This window comes from Podarcis vaucheri, assembly GCF_965113315.1.
Source record: "Podarcis vaucheri genome assembly, chromosome: 5".
Taxonomy (NCBI): Eukaryota; Metazoa; Chordata; class Lepidosauria; order Squamata; family Lacertidae; genus Podarcis; species Podarcis vaucheri.
Window position 1 is genome coordinate 43,281,564 of NC_138763.1, and position 22,830 is coordinate 43,304,393.

General features: G+C 42.1%; 1 protein-coding gene across 1 annotated transcript in view; it reads left to right on the forward strand.

The window, feature by feature from the left end:
• The first annotated feature begins 3,581 nt into the window (after positions 1-3,581).
• The window catches only part of YEATS2 (YEATS domain containing 2), a 45,728-nt gene continuing 26,479 nt past the window's right edge, over positions 3,582-22,830 (forward strand). The window contains exons 1-19 of the mRNA XM_082225313.1: positions 3,582-3,735; positions 4,801-4,889; positions 6,474-6,587; positions 7,506-7,603; positions 7,696-7,788; positions 8,038-8,277; positions 9,241-9,356; positions 9,509-9,670; positions 10,990-11,101; positions 11,758-11,802; positions 12,750-12,936; positions 13,568-13,801; positions 14,539-14,697; positions 16,013-16,116; positions 17,788-17,895; positions 18,849-19,022; positions 19,614-19,860; positions 20,867-21,028; positions 21,232-21,341. Coding sequence (XP_082081439.1) covers positions 6,488-6,587; positions 7,506-7,603; positions 7,696-7,788; positions 8,038-8,277; positions 9,241-9,356; positions 9,509-9,670; positions 10,990-11,101; positions 11,758-11,802; positions 12,750-12,936; positions 13,568-13,801; positions 14,539-14,697; positions 16,013-16,116; positions 17,788-17,895; positions 18,849-19,022; positions 19,614-19,860; positions 20,867-21,028; positions 21,232-21,341 — 2,451 coding nt within the window. The 5' untranslated portion in view covers positions 3,582-3,735; positions 4,801-4,889; positions 6,474-6,487. The remainder of the gene's footprint in view (positions 3,736-4,800; positions 4,890-6,473; positions 6,588-7,505; positions 7,604-7,695; positions 7,789-8,037; positions 8,278-9,240; positions 9,357-9,508; positions 9,671-10,989; positions 11,102-11,757; positions 11,803-12,749; positions 12,937-13,567; positions 13,802-14,538; positions 14,698-16,012; positions 16,117-17,787; positions 17,896-18,848; positions 19,023-19,613; positions 19,861-20,866; positions 21,029-21,231; positions 21,342-22,830) is intronic.

Here is a 22,830-nt window from a genome sequence, read left to right on the forward strand (position 1 = left end):
TGTTGAAACATAGGAAAATGTTATCTGCATGCAAAATGAAGATATCTATTTGCATTTGGTGAGCTCAATAAATATTCACAGTGGTTTCAAAAAGTGAAATGTATTCATATTTGGTTACTGAGTTTGTGAAGGAATGGGTGTTAACAATTTTGATATTGAAATGAAACATTTGTTAAGGATTTTGTTTTGAAAGATGTGAGTTTTCTACCTGTGCTTCCATTTCTCTAAAACTAGCAGACCCGGAAATAACTTTAAATTTATTATTGCAATCTAATCCTTAGAAAAACGGCATTGTTTCAATCTGCTTCTTTAAAAATATTGCACCCAAAATTTGAGGTGAGTGCCTTCTAGACTTGCCTCCTTGGCAAGTCTAGTACATTCTGTTTTACATAATATCATGTACACCGCAGGAAGGTAGAATCCAGACTTGTGAGATGTACTGTACTTTGTTTTTACTAGAATATCAAGATCCTGAAACCACAGCCAGATACAAGATACAGTGATAGTTTGGAATGGGGCTAGTTTGAGAAATGTACACCTAGAATTAAGGAACAGAGCACCTTGAACACATGCTCAGCCCCGTAATTTGTTCTCAGTACCAGAACTGAACTCACTGTTTCTTCAGAGAAAATTCTATGCCCAGTTTCCTCTAAAGCTTTCCAATTCTTGACAGTCCAATTTTGAAATAATGAAAAGCCTTTTATGTTGGCGTTATTACTATTGAAAAGCAGAAATCCTTGCTGATATACTGCAAATAGTCAAGAGATCTACTTGCAGATCCTGATCTATTTCCATATCCATCCAGAAACTCTGTCACTTTTAAGTATCCTGAAAAGGTTGCTTTTGCAAGATTTTCAGATTTAGCAGTTTGACGTGGGTATACAGTGAGTTAACTTGGTACATTTCAAATCAGATTCTTACATGAGATTTGTCCTCCTAATATAACTGAGAAGTACTTTGCTTAATATTTTTCTTACCAATGAAAAACTCAAATAGGCCAACATTCCTTTTCAGTTCAATTACAGCGCTTTCTGAATACAGTAATTATGTCAGTACTGCAGGATAAATGGCAGCTAAACATATAAAACTCATCATGTGAAATCTTACAGTTGTAACTCAAGGATTTCATCTCGCGACAGCAGTTTTAACAATTATCACTCATTTATGTGCTTTATGAATGCACTGCCCTACCTAAGTCTGTTCTCAGAACTATGTTAACACTTAGTTTGTATTCTTGTAATACTCAAATGATTCAGACAATATTTTAACGTTTTGTGTATGTATTTATAGGTATGTGTGATTTGTTCTTGTAATCATTTTATAATATTAAATATGATTATTTAGAAATTATACATTTAAAGCTACTGTGTAATGATATGTAGCAGTATTTAAGTGTGTGTGAAAAGCATGTGATTTTAGCTTCTTTTGTATAATTAATCCAAAGAATAGATAATCTGTATGTTTGTAAACAAATCTATTCTTGGTGTAATCTTTGCCAAAAAAATCAAATTCTGAATAAATATTGCTAATTTGCATAATTTTTGTTTGCCTTTTTTCTTGTTTTTTTTCTCATTGAGAATTTTATCCAGCCAGAGTTTGGAAAACACAGGTTCATAAAGATTGGCCATATGATTCCCATGCCTATATACTCTGACTAAACCTCCTTTGTTTTTCACTGCCACATCTATGTTGGTTTTTCACTTCTTGCAGATGGAAATATTTATTTTCCCTGTGCTCAGAAATACAGTTTACTATTGCTGGGAAGATGCCATTTTACACAGCAAGCACTGCTGTTTTCTGAGTTTTATGTCATGCTGGCTCAGACCAAGTCTTGGTCTGTTCACAAGCCAGGATATACTTAAAGATGAAAATTCAGATTCTGCAATAGATTTGGTACAAGGCTATATGCTACTGAGCTTATATAATCATGCTTATAACTGTATCTGTCAGCATGAAAATCTCCATTACTCAAAGTACAGTATGTGCCCTTAGTCTGGTGTCCAGTTGGCAAGTTCCTTGCATACTTGTAACTCAGTAAAAGATCACAACCTTGGCACTGTAGGTCCTTTTATACACACAGTTTTAAAGTATCAAAGCTGAGACTAGTTTATAATACTTTGGTGTGCTGCTCCTTATTCAGTTTAGAGTTGCAGATAGGAACTAGGATATGAAAAATACTGTGTGCTGAAATACCGTAAGTTCAGAGCCACCTCAAAGCATGTCACTGGTGCCTACTTTACTATATCTACCACCTTATCACATTCAACATTGCAGATAACTTGGTTGTTATAATTCCTCCTCTAAACACTACCAATATAATTTTTAAACTCGCAAGATCCAAAATGGTGGTCAACCAAAATTCTTCTCTCAAGTAGCAATTTCCACAACAAGCTTTCCATCAACCTACACTGTCTGAATTATTACCGGGGGGCGGGGGGATAGACCCTGTTCCCTAGACTATTTATGTCTAAGCATCAAAAATGCCACCCATTTTCACTACTGTTTGTGCACTTAGAGCCACTGGTTCACGTGGTGAACAGGACTGACAGCGAAATTACTTATAACCATGGGCAAAGCCAAGGGGGGCAGGAAGGGGCAGCTGCCCCCCTAGATCAAGTAAAACAATAGAAATACTTAACTTACTGACCAATCACGACAGTTCTGGCCCCCCAACAAAGTCCTGCCTCCCAATAACAAAAATCCTGCCTACACCCATGCTTATAACTGTAAAGTTATCAACAACAAAAAACCCATTACATATCACCATGTTCACAGAGAACACTGCCCTATTTATATCCAACCTGAATAATTAGATCCCAATGTTAATGTTGTTGATGAAGAGTTATGGGAACTTGGCGAAAGAGTTTGGGAGCATCATTTATCTCAGGAGAGGATTCGTCAAGCCTGGAAAAAAGGTGGGCAGCAGATACGTGAAGACGAGGAATTCCCCCCTCTTCTTTCTTTTGGACTCCCTGTTCGTGAGATATCAGCTGAGAGATCTCGTCCTTTCCGGTTGCATGTGATCTATATACTAAAGGGCAACCCATTGCCCAAAATCACAGCTTAAGGAGCCGTTCAAAAATCTACCACTACATTGGTTCTAAGTTCATTTTAAATTTAGCCCGATTTGGGGGGGGTGTGCTGCTGCTCTATAACGGACTAGCTTCCCAAATTCTAACCCCTAATATTGCAAACTAGCAGTCCCTTTTTTATTATTATTGTGGGGCCCGAATTGCTACGGGACAAAAACAATGTGGCAAAAAGCAATTAAAAATCGCCAACGACCAAGGCAACAGCAGGTGATAAAACATTAGTCATAAGAAGAAAGGAAAAGCACTAAAAAAAACAACCCTTTCTCAAGGGAAGAAAGAAAGAAAGAAAGAGAAAGAAAGAAAGAAAGAAAGAAAGAAACCAGCGCCTCGGGCTCCTCGGCTCCTGCAGCCTCCGGGCTTTAGGACGCAGCAGATGCTTCGTTGAGCGCCAGCCGCGTCTGCAAAGAGAGCGCCCTGCCGGCGGCGCCCCCTCGCGAAACCGGCTTCTCCCAATGCCCGCCCCTTCTCCGCTCTCCGCCTGCGCAGCCGCGCCCCGCCGTCGCCGTGACGGGCAGGCGAGAGGGGACGGAGTTGATGGCGGCTGCGCGGTAGAGACGCTGGCCTCGCTGGAGCGCAGGGCTGGGCGGAGGCGAAAGGGACTGGCGGCGGCGGCGGCCCGTCGGGACGTCTTCGGCGAAGGCGGGTGAGTTGCGCGGCCCCGAGTCGGGGCTCCGCTTCCCGCCCGCGGGGCTGAGGAGGAGCGGGGCGTTTGCGCGCGGGGAGGAGAGCGCCCCCCTCTGGCGCGGGGCCTCGACTCTGGCGGCAGGCGCGGGGGTCCCCTGCGCAAGAAGAGGGTGTCGAGGCGCTCGCCTCCGCGGGAGTCCCCGAAGTTTGCTCGCTTGTGCAACTCGGTCGGCGCGGGAGCCGAAAAGTCCCATCTCGCACCCCGATCCTGGCCGTGCTTACTTGCTGCTGGAAGGAAGACCCGCGGTAGCTTATGGTTAACTTTACTCCAAGTTAGCCCTCTGGGAGCTGCAGTCTTGCGGGCACATGCAGCCCCAGTCCCGCGTCGACTTTGCTACCTGTCCCGCGGACTGCATCTGGTTCGCCTAACTTTGCAAAGGATCGGGCTGTTAAAGAGGGCAGTCCGATTTTATGGCCACCTGGAAACAAGTTGCCAGGCACACATAGGACCAGAGCATTGTTGTTTCTCAAAGGGGTCTTCCCAAAGGCCACCGTACTGAGTTTTGCTGGGGATTATTGTTATGATGGGTGAACATCCTGCTAGGAGCCATCCTTGGTGTGCTTTTCCTTGATGCTCCGGCAGTCATTCAGGCTTGTTCTGAAGACCCTCACAAAGTTGGCTCCTAATAGCACAAATGGCTCCTTTGCAAACTAGCATGCCACAGTGACTCACTGTTCCTGTGCCAGCTTCTTTGTAGCCCCATCATAACTTGCTTTCCAGTGCAATCTTATATTCCTACATCTATTCTGAAGTAAGCCCCATGGTGCTTAGTAGTACTTACTCCTGCTCAAATGAGCTTTTAAGTCCCACGGTGTTTGGTAGTAATGCACCAAAGCAGCATTTTATAATGCCTAATAATAGCTTGAGCTATCAACTTGTTTTGCTTTGGTCACTCGTAGTTGTGATTTGGTAAATTCAGTTGGAAATTGAAATACTATTCTGCTCGTAATAGAACATGCTGGGAAACTTGAGCTTCAAGAAAACGATTGCTTTCACTTGTCTAAAAGAGTTTTTATTCAACAGGGGTCACTGAAAAGGAAACTGAACAGCCTTCAACAGAGATACGGTGACATTTGAAGGAAAACAGATTCTGCCTTTTTGACACATCTGAGGTAAAATATTGCAGAAAGGGTTTTTCCATTCATAATGGCCTTTCATTGTCTTTCTGTGTGAGTCATTCACCGAAGACATCTATGTATTCACTCACATGTCTTCGCACATAACTTTGCTAAGGAGAATGAACAGCAAAAGGAAGGTTTCGACAATGTATGAAGAAATAATTGTGCAGCATTAGGGGCTTAGGGGCTTTGTTGGCGGCTGCTCACACATTCGCCCTCTCTAGGCATTCTGATGCCTGGTAGAAGAATAATCCAAGGGGGGCACGGGCGGTAGCTCTGTCCCCCCTTGTTGCCATTCTCTTCACCCCCCATGAGTAGTAATATGAAGAATATCTGTCTGGTGTCGCAAACAACAAAATGAAAATAGTTCATCATAATAGCAGATTATGCAGTAATAGTAGCCCTCAGGTGTTCTGATGCTGTGTAGATAAATTATTGCAATAGATGCACACACAGAGGGATGGGTATGCTGCTTTGTCCTTTGTTATTCTCTTCACCCTCCAAGTTAGAGGACAATTGGGAGCCTTCTGATCTCACGACACATTTTAGAGCCCCGGAAAACACGCTTCTGGAGTGTGAACATAATGATAAGTCTGAATACCTTGCTCATCCTTATGGGGTGCCCTCATTGTAGTTGCTCTCCATAGCTTCAGAATGCCTGTCTAACACTATTGTTACTGCAAATCTGTTGGACTGGACTCTTTTCACTTTGTTATTTGAGGCTCCGTTAGGATGATAACTTTTCAGAGATTTGGAGGCTGTATAGTGGAGCTGTCTTTGCCTGTGGTCCAGCGGTTTATTTCTAATTTTTTAATATCATGTTTATCCTGTCATGGTCACCTCGATTTTCAGATGGTTACGTCCCAAAAAAACCAAGAGAAACTCGTAGAAATGTGGCCAGCAATAGATGTGCGAATGAGTTTTTGTGTGACTATCACTTTTGATAGTTCAAAGAAAAACAAGGTACTTACTCTGATTCATAGACCAAAAGAGCTTTTTTTTTTAAAGAGGAAAATAAGGAAAAAGAAAAATAGGACAGGTTCTTACCGCAAAGTAGCTCAATTCATAATCCAGTTTGAATGAGCTGAATTACTTTGTAGATCTTGGTGGAGTTTTGGGAAGCTGTTGAGACAGAAGCTGAGTTCACATATTACTTGTGTGATATTACTCAAGATTTCAAGCTGATGCAGGGCTGCGTTTCTCCTGATATTGTGGTGTTCTGCTAGCTCTACTATCTGATGTCTGCATGTTGCACTGCTTGTGTTTAAGTGCACAGGGTTCCTAATCCTGCAGAGCCCCTAATTGTTAGCAGTTGTTCATGTGTAGGGGTTCCTTCGGAGGCAACCATGTTTCAATGTGCCATCATCAGAATAGATATAGCAAGACACTGTGAGATGAAAAGTGTGGTCTTGTTCTGGGTTGAAACTATGAGTGCCCTACACGCAAGTAGCATATAAATAGATCTGTATTCTTCCACCCAGTTGGAAGGTTTACTTCTTCTGCAATGTGACTTTATAAATGGAAAGATGTTCTCAGATGTTTGAATGCACTGTTTGTCCCACCCCCCCTTCCCTCTAGTGAAATCGCCAAACATGTCAGGAATCAAAAGAACTATAGAAGAGATGGACCCAGACTACGAGGAGATCTCGCATGTACCTACAAATAAACGTCATAAAGCAGTTGAGCAGTCAGGTAAAAAATAAAAAATAAATTCGAAAATTGAAGTGGGACAGAGATAAGAGGAGAAGAATATAGTCTGTCTATAGGTATTGGTTTGTGTTAGATTTCTAAAATATGCAGAACACTGCTGTTTTTCTTTCACACTAATAGAATTGGTTTCAATGTTTCTTTGTGTGAAATTCAAGAGCTTGACTGATGGATCAAGTGCCACCATTTCCCATTTAATTTTATTAAAAACTTAAATTGCTATAGCCAGACTGTACCTGAACTGCAATAATACTTGATATTACAACACTCTTCTCACATGTTCTGTGGCAGTGGATTTTTTTTAAAAAAAAAACAACGAACCACCACCTGCACCACAGCTATGAGCTTAATTAGTCTCTCTCTCTCTCTCTCTCTCTCTCTCTCTCACACACACACACACACACACACACACACACATACTCTTATATAAAAATATAAAACATTTGGGTCCAAGCTATGCATCTAACCAAATGTGTAGTTTGGTCCACATATGGGTTGCTGAATTTATGTGTCCAACTAGGCTTTTGATGAAGATCTCCTGAAATGGATTGAGTGATTGTCTGTTTAACTTCATCAAGCCCTTGTAAGAGCTTTCTTTCACCAATCTTCGGATTTTGGAGCTGTCATTCATGTGTTCATATATCAGTTATTGTATTGTGGTTCTTTAAAATATTACATATTATTCTTGTACATGGGTGCACACACACATATAAACAAATAAGAATGGCGTACTTTTTTCATTTCTTCATACGTGGCCTGGTCATTTTGATACTAAAATGCAAGCAAAAAGTAAGCCAGAAATCCACATCGTGTTCCAGGCATGGAGGACTGTGTTGTTGCAAATGGCCTTAACTTTCTTGCCCATAAGACTATTCTTCTTCTTTGTGGACTCTTCCTGAACAGCACGAGATGCTGCAGTACAGAAGATTGAAGCAATTATTAAAGAACAGTTTTCTGTAGAAATGAAGAATAAAGAACATGAGATTGAAGTCATAGATCAGGTATATAGATTTCAAGCTAAGTATTCTATGGGAAGGGTTACAGTCACTACATAATGGGACTTTCATCTTCTCTCCCCCCCCCCTTTTCATAGCGCTTGATTGAAGCAAGAAGAATGATGGATAAACTGCGAGCCTGCATTGTTGCAAACTACTATGCTTCTGCTGGTCTTCTTAAAGTCGGAGAGGTAAAACTGATAGTAATGGAGCATGTGACTTTTTGAAAGAAAAAAAAATTGCATTTACAAAAAAGGAAAACTGCCAGATGTTTGGTGGTCTGCAACCTCCAAGGAAGCCATGGTCAGATGGGTGCTTCTGCTACACTCTGCAATTGTTTATCAGCACAATATATGCTTTGATCAGGTGGACATGTTACTTTCTGTCATAACTTTAATTCTGAGCAAAATTGAGATGTGCTGCCTTCTTTGTTGTTTCAGGGAACCAAGACCTGTGATCCTATGGTTTTTAACCATCCATCTATCAAGAGATTTTTGGAATCTCCCTCCAGATCATCATCTCCGGCTAATCAGGGGTCAGAAACTCTGTCAGTTAACCATTCAGAGAGTGAATCATCCCAGCACATGGACTATTTGATGGGAAAGGACAATGGCAACCTGGATGTAGAAGAGCGATTATCAAACAAGCTCGACCAGAGGCTGAGCAAGAATTCTGGGCAGGTAAAATGAACCTGAGGTTTTAAAACAAGGCAGGAGGAAGGAGGAAAAATAGTGTTCTTTTGTATACAAAGGCAGACATGGCAAATATATTCCTGACTTCTGCTATGTCTTCTGAAACCCACAGAGATGGTTTCATCTTCAACACCCCTCATTAGCACTGTTGTAGAAAGGGGTCAATTACAGGTCTCATTATATTGCTTTTTGCTGCCTGTTTTCTGCTGATGTAGCACTATGTGCAGCGATAATTTCAAAATCATTGTGCTCCATCATCCACAACATTCCCCCCTCTTAACTTTTATTTTTCAGCTTCTAAAAATATATAGAACAAATAATCCCTATATACACCTCTCCAATAAATGTTCCATGCATATACAATTCAAATAATACAGTCAAACATTAAGTTTGTAGATAATTTAGAAGTGATTACATCAGTTAGGTGCTTTCTAGTCCATGTCTTCGCAGATTGTCCCAGAGTGAGACATTAATAACATTAAATGGCTCAAAGTTAGTTCAGTTTCTACAACACGTTTGGAGAGGGCAAAGAAATGGGTTATTTTCATCTTAGTTTTTTAATGTGAGAGAATTACGGTCCCTGTCCTTCAGAGGAGTGAAAAGAAATTTAATCCCCAGTATTGGCAGACCTAGCCCTTTACGTGATGAGGCAGAAATTTTTTTTCATGGAATGTACCTAAATTGACCTTTTTTTTTTGTTCTGCAGCAGCTCTGCGTCTCCCTACTCTTGCTTAGATTTGCAAATGTGCTAAATACCTTTAAAATGGGTATTTTAAAATATGCTGGTCGTTTTATCATTTTCAGGGTTGTTCTCTATTGACCTTTTACTGCAGACAGGTGTATGTCCTTTTTGCAACTTAAACAGTAGCTGCATTTTCCTTGCAGGGGGATAAAATTAGAGAAAATGTGTGCGTAAGCAGATTTCTAAACAGATTTCTGTTTTGTCCCCAGGGCACTTCTGGTGTTGCTAGAGGTCACAAAGGGGGCCTGAGAAACGCTGGTCACTCAAATGATGAACATTCACGGCTGTTTGTGAAGAAAACCATAGTAGTTGGCAATGTCTCCAAGTTAGTACCTGAAGTCTTGTTCTTGTGTGTTCTTTGACTGTTCGCCTGGAATGTGGATCGCACCTAGAGAAATGGCTAAACAATGTGTGCTTCAATATTTCAAAATGTTTGTAGTGGAATTGATTTAAGTGATTATTTCTGCCCTCTGCCAGGTACATTCCTCCTGACAAGAGAGAAGAGAATGACCAGTCCACTCATAAGTGGATGGTATATGTACGAGGTTCCCGAAGAGAACCCAGCATTGATCACTTTGTTAAGAAAGTCTGGTTCTTCCTTCATCCCAGCTACAAACCTAACGATCTTGTCGAAGTCAGGTAACAGCACTTTCGGTGAAACTTCCAACTTGCCCCAACTGACTGACAGATTTTCAGAACCTCAGTGATTTTTACTTAGGAGTGGGGTTCCAGTACTCTGGGAAGGGGGTTCAAATCCTCTCTGGCTGATAAGTGGCATCATATGCCCAAGAAGGTAAACGCAGAAGAGAGCATAACCCTTCCCCTACCTGCTGTTTTTCAGTCAAGATCTTGTGCATGAGTAAGCCTGTATCTGGAGCCCGGCAGAAACAAAAGGCATACTGAGCAGAAAACAGATGGCAGAGATTGTGTGAAGCAGCTCAGCTCCTCACCCCATCTGTGTGCCTTCTCAGAATTTCAGCTTTCTGTCTGTTTTTCTAAGCATGGTGCTGAGATGTGTATTTAGCTATATCGCAGCTGGGGAACCTGGGGTTCTTCAGATGTTGTTGGCCTCCAGCCAGCTCCCACTAGCCCCAGCCAACATGGCCAATGGACATCGATGACAATTACTACAATTTATTACTCTCCCTTCACCCTAAGGTTCCAGGGCAGGTTAATAGGTAAAAAGGTAAAGGACCCCTGGACAGTTAAGTCCAGTCAGAGGCGACTGTGGGGTGCGGCATTCAACTCACTTCAGGCTGAGGGTGCCGGCGTTTGTCCACAGACAGCTTTCCGGGTCATGTGGCCAGCATGACTAAACCGCTTCTGGTGCAACAGGACATCGTGACGAGTGCCAGAGTGCATGGAAATGTTGTTTGCCTTCCTGCCACAGCAGTATCTATTTATCTACTTGCACATGTGTGCTTTCAAACTGTCAGGTTGGCAAAAGCTGGGGCAGAGCAATGGAAGCGGGTTACTAAATGAGGAACACAACATTAATATTAAAACACGATATTAAACAGCACTGCAAACAATTTAAAACCACTCAACATTACAAAAATAAGATTGGTCCTAAAAATATACCTCTCAAGTGTCAAAATCCAGGGTAAGGAGTCTTTAGCATTTGCCCAAAGCTGTGCAATGAAGGTACCAGACACCTCTGAGGGCAACTGTCATACAACATAGGGAGGACAACAGATTATAAAACCTTTCTAAAGTCAAATAGCCAAGACTGCAAATATTAGGGAAGCTTGAAAAATTTGAGTAGTATGTTTGGTACTTAAGATCCTTAAAATTCTTTGGCACTGTCTCGAATACTTGAATATCACCATGGTAACTCTTGGCTGGTCTTCCACCTTATGTGGGCCTTGTTGCTTGTTCTGCACCTCCAAATCCCAAGCTCAGAAGTATCTTGTATGTAGTGGAAGACTTTTGTTTTGAAAAATAATCCTTATTTCTAGAGAGCCTCCTTTCCACCTGACTAGACGGGGCTGGGGAGAGTTTCCTGTCAGGGTTCAGATTCATTTCAAAGACAGCCGGAACAAAAGAATTGATATCATACACCATCTGAAGGTAACTTCGCTGCAATGATAATGCATAGATGAAAATACTCTCTTTGTATTTTTATTGTTTTGCTCTCACAAGAAATAACACAGTAAACTCTGTTTTCCATACTAGTCTTTTTATGGTTCAGAATAGTTGTGTCTTCTGTGATGCAATGCCCTTCTCAGGGAAATAAGTATGGCTCCCTCTTGCTTGGCTTTTAGAAGAGTCCTAACTTTTTTCTTACTATAGTTTGCTTTGGGGTGATTTCAGGGTGCTGTGTTTTATTTACTGGTTTTATTTTATTTAACAAAGTTTATATACTACTTGATTGTAACGAAATCTCTGAACCTAAAACAGAACAGCAAATAGCCCTCCATGCTCACACAAGTCAAAGTGCATAGTATCCAGTGCCAGTCATTCTGGCATCTGAGACAGAAAACCCTACATGCATCTCTTCCCCACCCCTACCCTCTGCAGTTAAAATACAAAAATAAGAAATTAAAAAGTCAACAACTTTCTGGCATTTTGTGGTACCCCAAACCAACTGCATGGGGCAAAACCTCACTCTGCCTATTGGCAGGGCCAGTTCTGTTTATTGCTTTAAGTTTTGTGTATGTGTGTATATTTGCTAATATTTGTGACAAAGACACCTAAACTTTTCCTTTCCTAATTGTTTCGTACAGTTGGATAGGACATACACAGGTCTACAGACGCTAGGTGCTGAAACGGTATGATTTTTAAAAAGTTTTCTCAGGCTTTTCTTGTAAACTGTAGAATGGGAACAGTGATCACTTTCTTTGGCCATCTCCGCCCTGTCCCCCAAAGTATGAGCAGTAAAAATAGTTATCAAGCAGTTTACTTGTTGAAAGTACACTCTGTAAATTGTGTGCTGCTCTTGACAGGTAACTGGGTTGGCCATCAGTGTCTGCTTAGTATTGACATGAGATGCACATGCTTTCTGCTCTTGGTCTTAGGCAGGATTTTCTGTGACTTCTTAAGACAGGCATGGGAAGCCTCTGGCCTGCAGGCCAAATTAGGCCTGACAGGTGACCCTATCTGGTCGAGGCGATTTTATTCCAGTTGCACCCACCAGTCACTCATCTGAAATCATATGTCAAGTGTGTGTCACGTAAAATTGCATCTGCAAAGGAAGCATTGCAATTGGAAGCCTTGGAGTGGACACATGATTGTTCCTTTTGCAAGTAAAGCATTTAAATTCAGTGCTGAATACAAGTTGCACAGCTGGGGTCAAGTTCACTCAGGAGATCCCAACTGGATTTGATGTTTGCTGAAAGCAGACCTGGGAACAGCTTCCCTAGCAGATTGGCAGCATGGCTTGCATTTGATGGCAGATTTTAAACAATGCTGAATGTAAGCCCTGCTGGTTCAGATGGGGATCAGATCCACCTGATGTCATATGACTAGCTGATGTTCTCTGAGCAGTACCTGCTTCTGTGGTTGGTTGCTTAACTATTAGGTTACTTGAACTTGAGTTCAGGTGGACTTTAAGCAAACCAACACAATTCCCCCAAACAAGGAGCTTCTGTTGATGGGTGCAAAAGGTTTAGAAACTGGTGTCCTTTGTATCTTAAGTATGCAGTGAAGTCCCTCCCTGCACATTTAAAAAAATGTATTGTCATCAGTTGCCTTACCATAGTTGTTTTTCTCTTGAAAGGTGGTGGACGTTGAATTGCACCGGCATTCTTTTAGAGAAGAGTATGTCTTCTCCCAGTCTTCAGATTCTGATCTTTCTGATGCCCCCACCTCGTTGCATTTGCCATTAAATATGCCAGCACCTGTAAAAGCATCCTCACCAATAAAGCAGATGCATGAATCCATTACGCATACTTCTGTTGAGAAAGGTAAAATAAAAACACCGACGTTACTTTAGTTGGCCCTCCTGTTGTTAACAGTTGTGTTTGTGTTTATTAACCAAAAATAAAATTCAGTAAAAATATTAATAAGGGGGGGGGGTCTTAGAGTTGGAGGAGAATTTGACCCAGACTGGAAATTGGCTGATCTGTCCATCCATAGTATGTATCCACCCTAACATATATTGGGAAGGCCCATAGCTCTTGCATGCCAAAGGTCCCAGGTTTAGTCCTTGACCATCTCAAAGTAGGGCTGGGAAACCCTGGAGAGCTATTGCCAATTAGTGTAGACTCTATGGACCAATAGTCCAGCTACGTATAAGGCCGTTTCCTTTGTTCTAAACAGTGTTATGTTGTAGAGTACATTATGATGAATAAATTCTGATACTGGATCTTATTGGAGACACATCCTAGTTGGTGTGCAGTTTCCATGGGTGTGCAAAGAGAAACTTTATGGAATAAATAGTCTGATTAGGAAAACACTACACTGCTTTTGAGATGGCGGCCTTTCAGATATTGAGAGCTCATTCTGAGGGAGAGAAATAAGTTGTTTTTAACATTTTGATTTGTCTGCCTAGAAACACTTCATAACACTTAAAAAACAACAACTTTTATTCATCAGGGTTCAGATCTGAAGCCGAAAGACATACGACCTTCTATTCCTTGCCATCGTCTTTAGAACGGACTCCCACAAAGCTGGCTTCACAGAAAGTTACTTTTGGTTCTCACGGCAACTCAGCTTTTCAGCCAATTGCTGCTAGTTGCAAAATAGTGCCTCAGGGTCGAATCCCAAGCCCTGCTGAGTCTCCGGGCAAGTCTTTTCAGCCCATCACCATGAGTTGCAAGATTGTGTCAGGTATGGCTTGGTTTATGCATCAAATTGTGTTGTACAGCGAGATAAGAATAAACTTGCTGCTCTTGCACTGAGTACAGTTACAATCTTGTATGTTGTGAGGAGGGGTGGGGGAGTGCCACACAAGTCAAGCCTGAAGCATGAGATGGTGACACTCAAGGAGACGCTATGTCACATATGCAGCCTCCACACTTAGGAGTAGTTTTGCTCCTAGTCTACTGAGCCCCTGTCTTCTAGGTTGTAAACTCCATAGTTCGTAGGTCATAAGGGGCAAAATGCTAAGAAGCATTGCAAAATGTTGAATGCTACTGGGGATGAACAATGTTTGTCCAAGAAGAAGCCCACAGCCTTATAGGCACATAGGGCCAGATTCTGTTAATGAGCCCTGCTATAGTGTCCCGCAAATTGGCTTGGAGGTTGTTGGGGGAAAGGGAAATAGAGGGGAGATTTTTCCATCTGATGGAGCAATCTCCTTAGCACTACCTTGATAATTCCTTCCATAGTCCTCTATAGAAGGACTGTAGAAGTTGTGATGGAAAAAAGTAGCATCTTCCAGTGCTCTAAGGAAGGCTTTTTCTAAAGAAAACACAGTAGGTGCCTGATTTTCATGGAGCTGCTTCTATGCTTGCAGTAGAATTGATTCTGCAAATTGCTTCTATTGTTGTTGTCGTCACTACGCTACCTTCACTTTGGATATCTGTCTGACATGTACAATGGAGAATTCCTTTCTGTTTCCTTAGGATCTCCAATATCGACCCCAAGTCCTTCTCCACTACCTCGAACTCCAACTTCCACTCCAGTGCATATGAAGCAAGGGGCTACCACCCCTGTAGTCAATAACCCTTACGTTATTGTGGACAAGCCTGGTCAACCGGTTGGGGCAGCAGCCACCAGCACAGGTGTGGACTAGATGCGGGTGGGGAAGAATGTGGTCTCCTTTCCAGAGCCTTTGCAGTGTGTGCCTTGATTTGCCTCAGAGGCAGAATGCTCAGAATAACCCCTAACCCCTTGTGTTCTGTGCTCATGTCTTAATTGTCATTGCTGGATACTGGTGGAACAGCCATCTCCCTCACTAACTTTTGTTTTGTTTGTAAAAGGTATTTTCCTAAGACTCCTTACTCCACAAACCTTACAACAGCCTTCAGCCCTCTCAATATTTTGGTCTGCAACAAAACATCCCTCCAAAACATCTTGCAGACGCTGGGTTGATGAAGGCTGCCTTATAGCGTGCTTTGTTACCCTCATTCGCTTCCATTCTCTTTGATCAGTTTGCCAGGGACAAGCGGTTGTTGTAAAGTGAATTGCTTGTCCATCCTTAGTTGCATCGAGCAGCTTGTTGCAGGTTTAGACATACCATGATAGATAGTCAACTGCAAACATTCATCACTGCAAGCAGTTCCCTGTAAAAGTGATTGTGTTCTGTGCATGCTAAGAACATAGGAAGGTATCTTACACTGAGTCAGACCAGTGGCCCATCTAGTTGTCTAAACTGACTGGCAGCAGCTCTCCAAGGTTTCAGGCAAGGAGTCGCTCACAGCTCTACCTAGACATGCTGGGACTTGACCCTGGGGTCTTCTCCATGCCCTGCCATTGAGCTACTGCTCTTCACTTCTCCTACCTGCGCTTCTCTGTTCTACAGTGTAACACAGGCTTCCTCAGCCTCAGCCCTCCAGATGTTTTTGGCCTACAACTCCCATGATCCCTAACTAGGAAGACCAGTGGTCAGGGATGCTGGGAATTGTAGTCTCAAAACATCTGGAGGGCCGAGGTTGAGGAAACCTGGTGTAGCATGTAGAAGGTGGGGGAGGGGAACTTTCACGCCCAGAATATTTCAGCTCAGAGACAGTGCTGAGAGACGGGGAAAGTGTGTAGGAAATGGTGGCAACCATCTCTCATGTGATTTGTGCGTCGTCCTGGCAGACCTTTAGATTCTCTGGGACTGCATTCAGCATATGGGCACAGAAGAGGTGTATTGCTTTCTAGCAAAATGGGAAGCGGACTGGCGAATGAGCACCCGTCCTCTCTGTGGCTTTGTGGGTGGGAAGCGATGGTGTCCCCTTCTGCCTGTGAACCTCCTGCCATGTTGCCTTCCGCCAGTTGTCCAGCAAAGAAAAGGTGATTCTGTTTAGAGAGCTGTAATGTGACAGTTGTTAGAACACACTGAAGCTACACCAGGATGGCCAAATGTGTGCTGTTGTATTTCTCAATACATAGGTAGCCCTGGAAGTAAGGCTTCAAGTGTTTCTCAAGCCTCTCAAGGGACAGCATCTCCGGTATCAAAGATCCCTGGGAGCAGTTTGGTAACCTCCTCTGTCAAGGTAACATTCGTTTGTTTGGCTTTTCTGTTTTTGTTTTGTTTTTAGAAACTTGTTCAGGTGGAGTATTTTGTCTTTTATTCTTTGATATTCCATGGCAGTTTCTGGAAACTGTTCGTTGAGTTCTGGTTCATTTTATTTATTCATTAAATTTATATCCTACTGCTCCTCCCAGGGTGGCAAGCAGTAAGCGATAAAACCTCTTAAAAACATGGTTAAGTTTTTTATTTCTGCATCCCAAACATCTCGTGTTGGGTCTGCTTTCGGATGTCTCTCAAGTGCTCTATCCTTAGTGTTCTCCCACCAAAACCACAATTTTCTCCGTATTTCACGGCCCTGTTTTTCAGTGGTGTTTGGAGAAGCCAAAATGCCTATTTGCAACGCTGTCGTGTGTCTCTCTATTTCTAAGTAAGTCCTACTGAATTCAATAGAGCTGACATCCTAGGTAAGCATGCATAGGATTAGGGACTTGGGCATTTTTTTCCTCCAGGGTAAGGCAGTGAATTTGCCTTCACCAGCCAGAGAAAAAAATGGTTCACTGGGGTAGTCTGGGCATGGCCTATTTATAAATTACATTGGTGGAAGACACATGATCTCCGTAGTTGCAACATGTTTCACATTTCCAAAAATCAACAAGTAAGCTGAGGCTATTGAGTGCATTTCTTGTTAAGTCGTCTTCTGTGTAGGCACAAATTTTGTATTAGGGAAAACAGAGGTAGCACTTGACAACTTTATAGCTACCATTGCCAAAATAATATTTATGTAAACATTTGGGGTGAGGGAAAGAGATTCCAAAGAGCCAGTGGTGATTGGGAACCTCGCCAGTAGAGAAGCACTGTGAGCAATTCATTTGGCTTTTTAAGCTGACACAGACGAATAATGTTAGTATACTTCTGGGCTGGGGAAGAAGTCTCAAAGGTACAGAGCTAGATTGTCGCTGATAAATGGTACTTCAGAAGGTGATGGATTTGTAGCAGAATTTGGAACTTGCTTTTATTACTGCTTACAAAAGCTTGTTGTGTGTTTCAATAGACTGCTTCTAGCATTTAAAATGAGATAAGTTTTGTCTAGAATTGTTTCCTATGCAACTTGAGTGTTAATGCAAAAGTAGTAGAGAAAGCCATTCCTTTGTCACTTATGAAAGCATCTCTACGTAGCAAGTTCTGTGCTGTTTTAACCAAACTTGGCCCAGGTTAATGATGGTGATTTGCATTGAACAACATGCGTTCAGTAACAAGCTCATTGTATTTGGGAATATTTTAATGAATTGAAGCCCTCCTAAAAGCAAGGATCTCTATTTCTGTACCTAATTAGGGCTGCTAACCAGTTAAATGCACTAAACATTATTTTTGCACCTGTCATTTTAACTGTTCAGTTGAGTACATTTATTACCAAAAGTTCAGTATTTAAAGGAGGACAGCGTAACGTATGATACAATAAACAAAAGTATGATTGTTAGAAGTTTAGATTCTCTTTCATTTTAGAATCACAACTGAACCAACGGCTTTAAGGTAATAAAACTTTGTGTCGTTAACTCCCCATGAAACCCAGAACTTTTTGCAGGCCCGGGTTGGCTTATGTTCCTTGTCTTGAATAAGCGCATTTCTTGTATCATAGTGCTTAAAAAATAATAATTGTATAGTTAACTTAATTGTCTGCTTTGTATAATTCTAGCAAGAAGACTCTCTCTTTGCAACCATGCCACCTCTGTGTCCAATTGGGAGTCACTCCAAGGTACAAAGTCCTAAATCTGTGACCGGAGGATTTGGAACATTTACAAAGGTATTGGAAGTCTTATTATTCTCTTTGCAATGTGTAGCAGCAGTGTAAGCAGCATCTAACAGTGCAATTTGTCATAAAGCATTCTAAATGTGTGCTTCTAACTTTTGAGATTTTTGTTATTGCTTGCTCAAGTAGATAGATAGAAACTTTATTTGCAAATAAATACTAGCCAAAGCAAACTTGCCCAAGTATTGAAAGAACCCATTCTGATTTTTGTTTCGCTCTTTCGATAGTGTCTAGGGAACATAATGACCTGACAAATTTACCTTACCACCTTTTTCTACTTTTTTATTGTTACACAAGCAACTGACTTTCTTTGGGGGAAGATAATGTTAATATATAAGTAATATGTGTGGTGCTTGGTCTTTATATATCAGTAAATATTTGGCAACTGGTCTGCCCAGAGCTGAGATTGAGCTCTGATACCATACAGTCGTAACTTGGATCCCAAATGCCTTGCGAGTCGAACATTTTGGCTTCTGAACGCCACAAACCTGGAAGTGTTCCACAAACCTGGAAGTGCGAACGTTCTTAGGAACCAGAATATCCGACGGGGCTTCCATGGCTTCTGATTGGCTGCAGGGTCTTCCTGCAGCCAATCAGAAGCCGCACCTTGGTTTCCGAACATTTTGGAAGTCAAACGGACTTCTGGAACGGATTCCGTTCGACTTCTGAGGTACCACTGTACCGCTTCAGGGCAAACCAGACATGTTTCAGATATTTTTGCAAATGTACTCATCTTCTAGTAACTTCTCTCAGAAGTTGTTCTTACCGTGTCTCCTGGTTTTAGGATACAGAGGCAACTATGAACTTTTGAGGGACAGTCATATATGAATTACTTAGTGCTCAATCAAGCAACCTATTTGTTTCTTGTAAGAGCCATGGTGTAAGAACGTTTATGGGGGTTTTTTAGTAGAGATTAAATTCTTCCCTTCCACTTGATTTATTTGAAGGTAATAATCAAGCAAGAGCCTGGAGAACCACCTCAACAGTCTCCAGCACCAGTGACTGGGACCACCTCTCAGACCTCAGTGCAGCAATATGTTACTGTGAAAGGAAGTCACATGATTGCTTTGTCACCCCAGAAGCAGATTGTGAGCACTGGAGAGGGATCCACATCATCTAAGGTAAAATAGTTTCCATTTCTTTTGATTTCCTTTGGCTGTTTTCACCTGGCTGTAGGTCATCCCAACCTATTTTCAAGCTGTGGTGTGCAGATGTAGATTCGAACCTGGATTTAGTTGCCTGCTGTGCTCCGCTGCTGAAATGTTTTAATTTATTTCATTTATATGTTTGTTTAAAACTTTTTGGGTGGATGAATGAAAGTATAGAAGTGCCTAAATTAAATAAATGCATCTGTCTCTACTAAAGACACAGTCAGTGCTTTGGGAGTGTGGAAAAACACCAGTTCAGAAACCATATAGTTTATTTGCAAACCTGCATTTTGCATCTGGGTAGCATGTCCTGCATTTGTTCTCACACAGCTGCCACTTCAGGCCCAGTTTGTGTAGCAGACTTTTTTGCATTTTAAAAATCCCATTGCAGTCATATTCTATTTGTTATCCATAGATACGTGTTGGTTTGTGATGGGCTTTTAAGTGGTATAAACTGAGTTAATTGATGGTTGCTATGTTTTGAGTCCGTATTGTTTTTCACGTTTTCCTGCTCTCTAATGGGCCAGTTTAATTAATAGATGGTCACAATCTGTTTTACTGTAGGTCATTGGTGTTCCAGTCGGGTCTGCTTTACCCAAGCAAGCTGTGGCTATCGGTGGCGGGCAGATACTAGTAGCAAAATCCAGCCCTTCAGTCACAAAGGCCGTTGGTGGAAAGCAAGTTGTAACGCAAGGAGTTGCAAAAGCAATTGTGAGTGGCGGTGGAGGGACCATCGTGGCGCAGCCTGTGCAGACTTTAACGAAAGCTCAGGTGCCCTCAGGAGCTCCCAAAAGTGGAACTCAAGGACCAGGTAAAGCTATCTTATTTGCAGACACCTTCAGAAACAATTACATGGAACCAGTTAATATGCAGTTCTGGAATATTGTGGCAATCTTCTAAATCCAGTTGAGGTGCGGCATGCATAAATTTACCAAGCAGGACTGTAGAAAAAGCATTTTTAGTGCTAGTTTGTGCTGTTGTAACCCATGTCTAGGCACTGAAAGGGACCTGTCTTCATGTTACACCTGTGTAACATCACACTTCTGCATCTATTCCTATTGAAAATGCAGTGGGAAACAGATCGTCCAAGAGCTGTTTACCACAGCAGCTGCTCGCAAGAAGTGGTCTTTTGCCTTCACCAGTGCAGATTTCTTCATTCTTTCTAAAGAATATATTTTGTTAGTTTTTAGAAAGACAGGAGGAGCATGGGTGCAGGGTCAGAAAGACAGTTTGCCCCCTTCCAGTGGAAATTTCTTGTTCTGCCTTGTGAGCTTTCGTTTGTTTTTTTTTTCCTTGTGACTCCTCTGCCTTCAATAACTTCTGCTTCTTCAGTCAGTTTTGCTTATGCCCACACACTCCTCTTTGCACAATGAATTTCCCAAGCGTGCACCCTTTTGCAGTTCTGTTCAGATTCTTCCTCACAGCCCTCTCCTTCCACAAGATCTTGTTCTGCTAAAGCTTCCAAGTATTCGCGTGCATTTTGCTCACAATCCTATAATGCAGCAGCTTGCCTCCATCTTCCACCAGTCTAACTGGAGGTTGAGAGCTCTCTGTAAATAGAGGGTTTGCCTCTTCCTTGCTGTGTGAAGTGACTTGAACTTGAATCCCAGTATGAAGGGGAAAAAAAACTATTGTTGCAGTCATAGTGGAAGTCATTGGCTCACCATCTTCAAAAAAAGTACTCTGGAAATAAATAAAAATGATACAGATAAAGATTATTGCTGGTTTTGTCTGTTCCTGTTTGAAATAGTGTGTGGCAAAAGACGGTCTCTGTAAAGCTGGGTGATCTTCATTTTTGCTTCTGCTTTTCCTTTCAGTGATGGCAACATTGCAACTTCCAGCCACGAATCTGGCCAACTTGGCAAATCTGCCCCCCGGGACTAAGCTGTACCTTACCACAAACAGCAAGAACCCTTCTGGGAAAGGAAAGCTGCTGCTTATACCTCAAGGAGCCATTCTGCGAGCCACAAATAATGCCAGTTAGTGTTAAACGGGTTGAATCTAATGTGCTTGGCATAGTGATTTCGTAACACACATGAACGGAGTAGACGCTGCTACCCTAGTCTGGCCACGTGGCGTCCCCCTAAAGGCAACAAATCTTAAACGGTGCCTCCTTGAAGCTTGTTAAAATGCATAATGGGACTAGGCTGCCCTGCATATGTGATTGTTTTGTTTGTTCCAGATCTGCAGTCAGGCTCTTCAGCAAGCGGAGGTGGGGCAGCCCAAAGCACAAGTACTGGCTTATCACAGCATCTTACCTACACATCCTACATCCTCAAGCAAACACCACAGGTCAGTCATAATACAGTTTTCTGGGATGAAGGCTCATCACATGGGCCCATGGTTCCAGCTGTCATCCAAAAAAAAAGGAAATGCACTCAGAGTTGCAGGAAGTAGGCATGACCAGTTCTCTTCATCTGCATTCCATTTCTTGCACTCACTGTGGTCTTTGTTTTGGAGTTGGGGGTGGGGGTTTCCCCATGAGTTTTGCCACTCCCTTTTATTGATCTCTGTTGTCGCTGGATGCTTGATAAAACATGAGTGGCTCTAGGTTAGGTCACTAATACAATTGGTTAGAGCAGGGAAAGCCCATGTGTTTGCTGGACTCCAGTTTCCACCCTTCCTAACCACTGGCCATGCAAGTTCTGGCTGATGGTTGTTGGGAATCCCAACAATATGTGGAGGGCACTACGTTGGTGATATACTCCTGGGTTAGAGTATGCCTTATATTTGAGCCTAAAGGCTTTTTTTTAAAGAATATTTTTTTTATTAACCGACCAATCACATCAAATCAAACCAAATTACATAAATTCCAAATTACACAGCCGAATTTTAAGTTTTTGTTGTGGGTACTCATATTTCAAGTTTCGAAGGGGATCCAATCAACTTCTTGCTTCTTGCTGCTGTTTTAATGTCCACAAATCTAACCTTATGATGTTCACAGTACTATCCAGTCCTTTCTTACTGTTTTTCCACATCTCTTGTTGTTATTTTCATATATTTTTCCTTTCTCTTTGTGACCTCTGATAGTATCCACAAGCTGGTTAGAACAGTTTGTAATCCTGCGTGGATATTATTTTTTTATCCAGTAGCCATATCCAGACGTTTTCCATATAACATCACTTCCATACATCAAAACAGTCTTAGTGTCATTAATCTTCACCAATCTGCCTCTGTTCTGAAAACCTTTGAGGAGATTCACCAGGAATGCAGTCTGAAAACAAGTCCATTCTGTCCTCCCGGCTATAAATCCTTTGGCAAGATGGCGACTCCGAATTAATTGCCGCGCCATTCCAAAAGCTCTTATTGCTTCTCGATCTCCATAAAGCATACTTTTGGTTAAAGTTTATCTCCACACAGACCTTAATCATCCTGCTTGGGTCAGTTCTACCGACAATTCTAATGAGGAGGGGTTCTTGTAAATCACATAGAAGGAAAGTAAAAAAGGTCGTCCCGTCCCCCCATTCAGTCCCGTTGTCAAACATACCCAGCCTTTGGTGTATCTTCATCGTAAAATATTCCTGTTTCTCCAACCCGTCGTCTTCTTTCGCAGAGGTCACTTAAATTAGCAGACTTCACTCCCCTTCTTCACTTGAAATATGTGCATTTGCTTCTTTTGTAATTAATTATTCCAAATTGCTGCAGCTAGTGTGTGATCAGAAAAAGCGTCCAGGAGAGCCGAGGTCCACACGGGGACATTCTGCCTAGGGCCCTCACTCCCTTCTTTCGAATTAGGGGGTGATTTATGGGCACAGCAGGCAAGGGCAGTGTTCCCCATTTC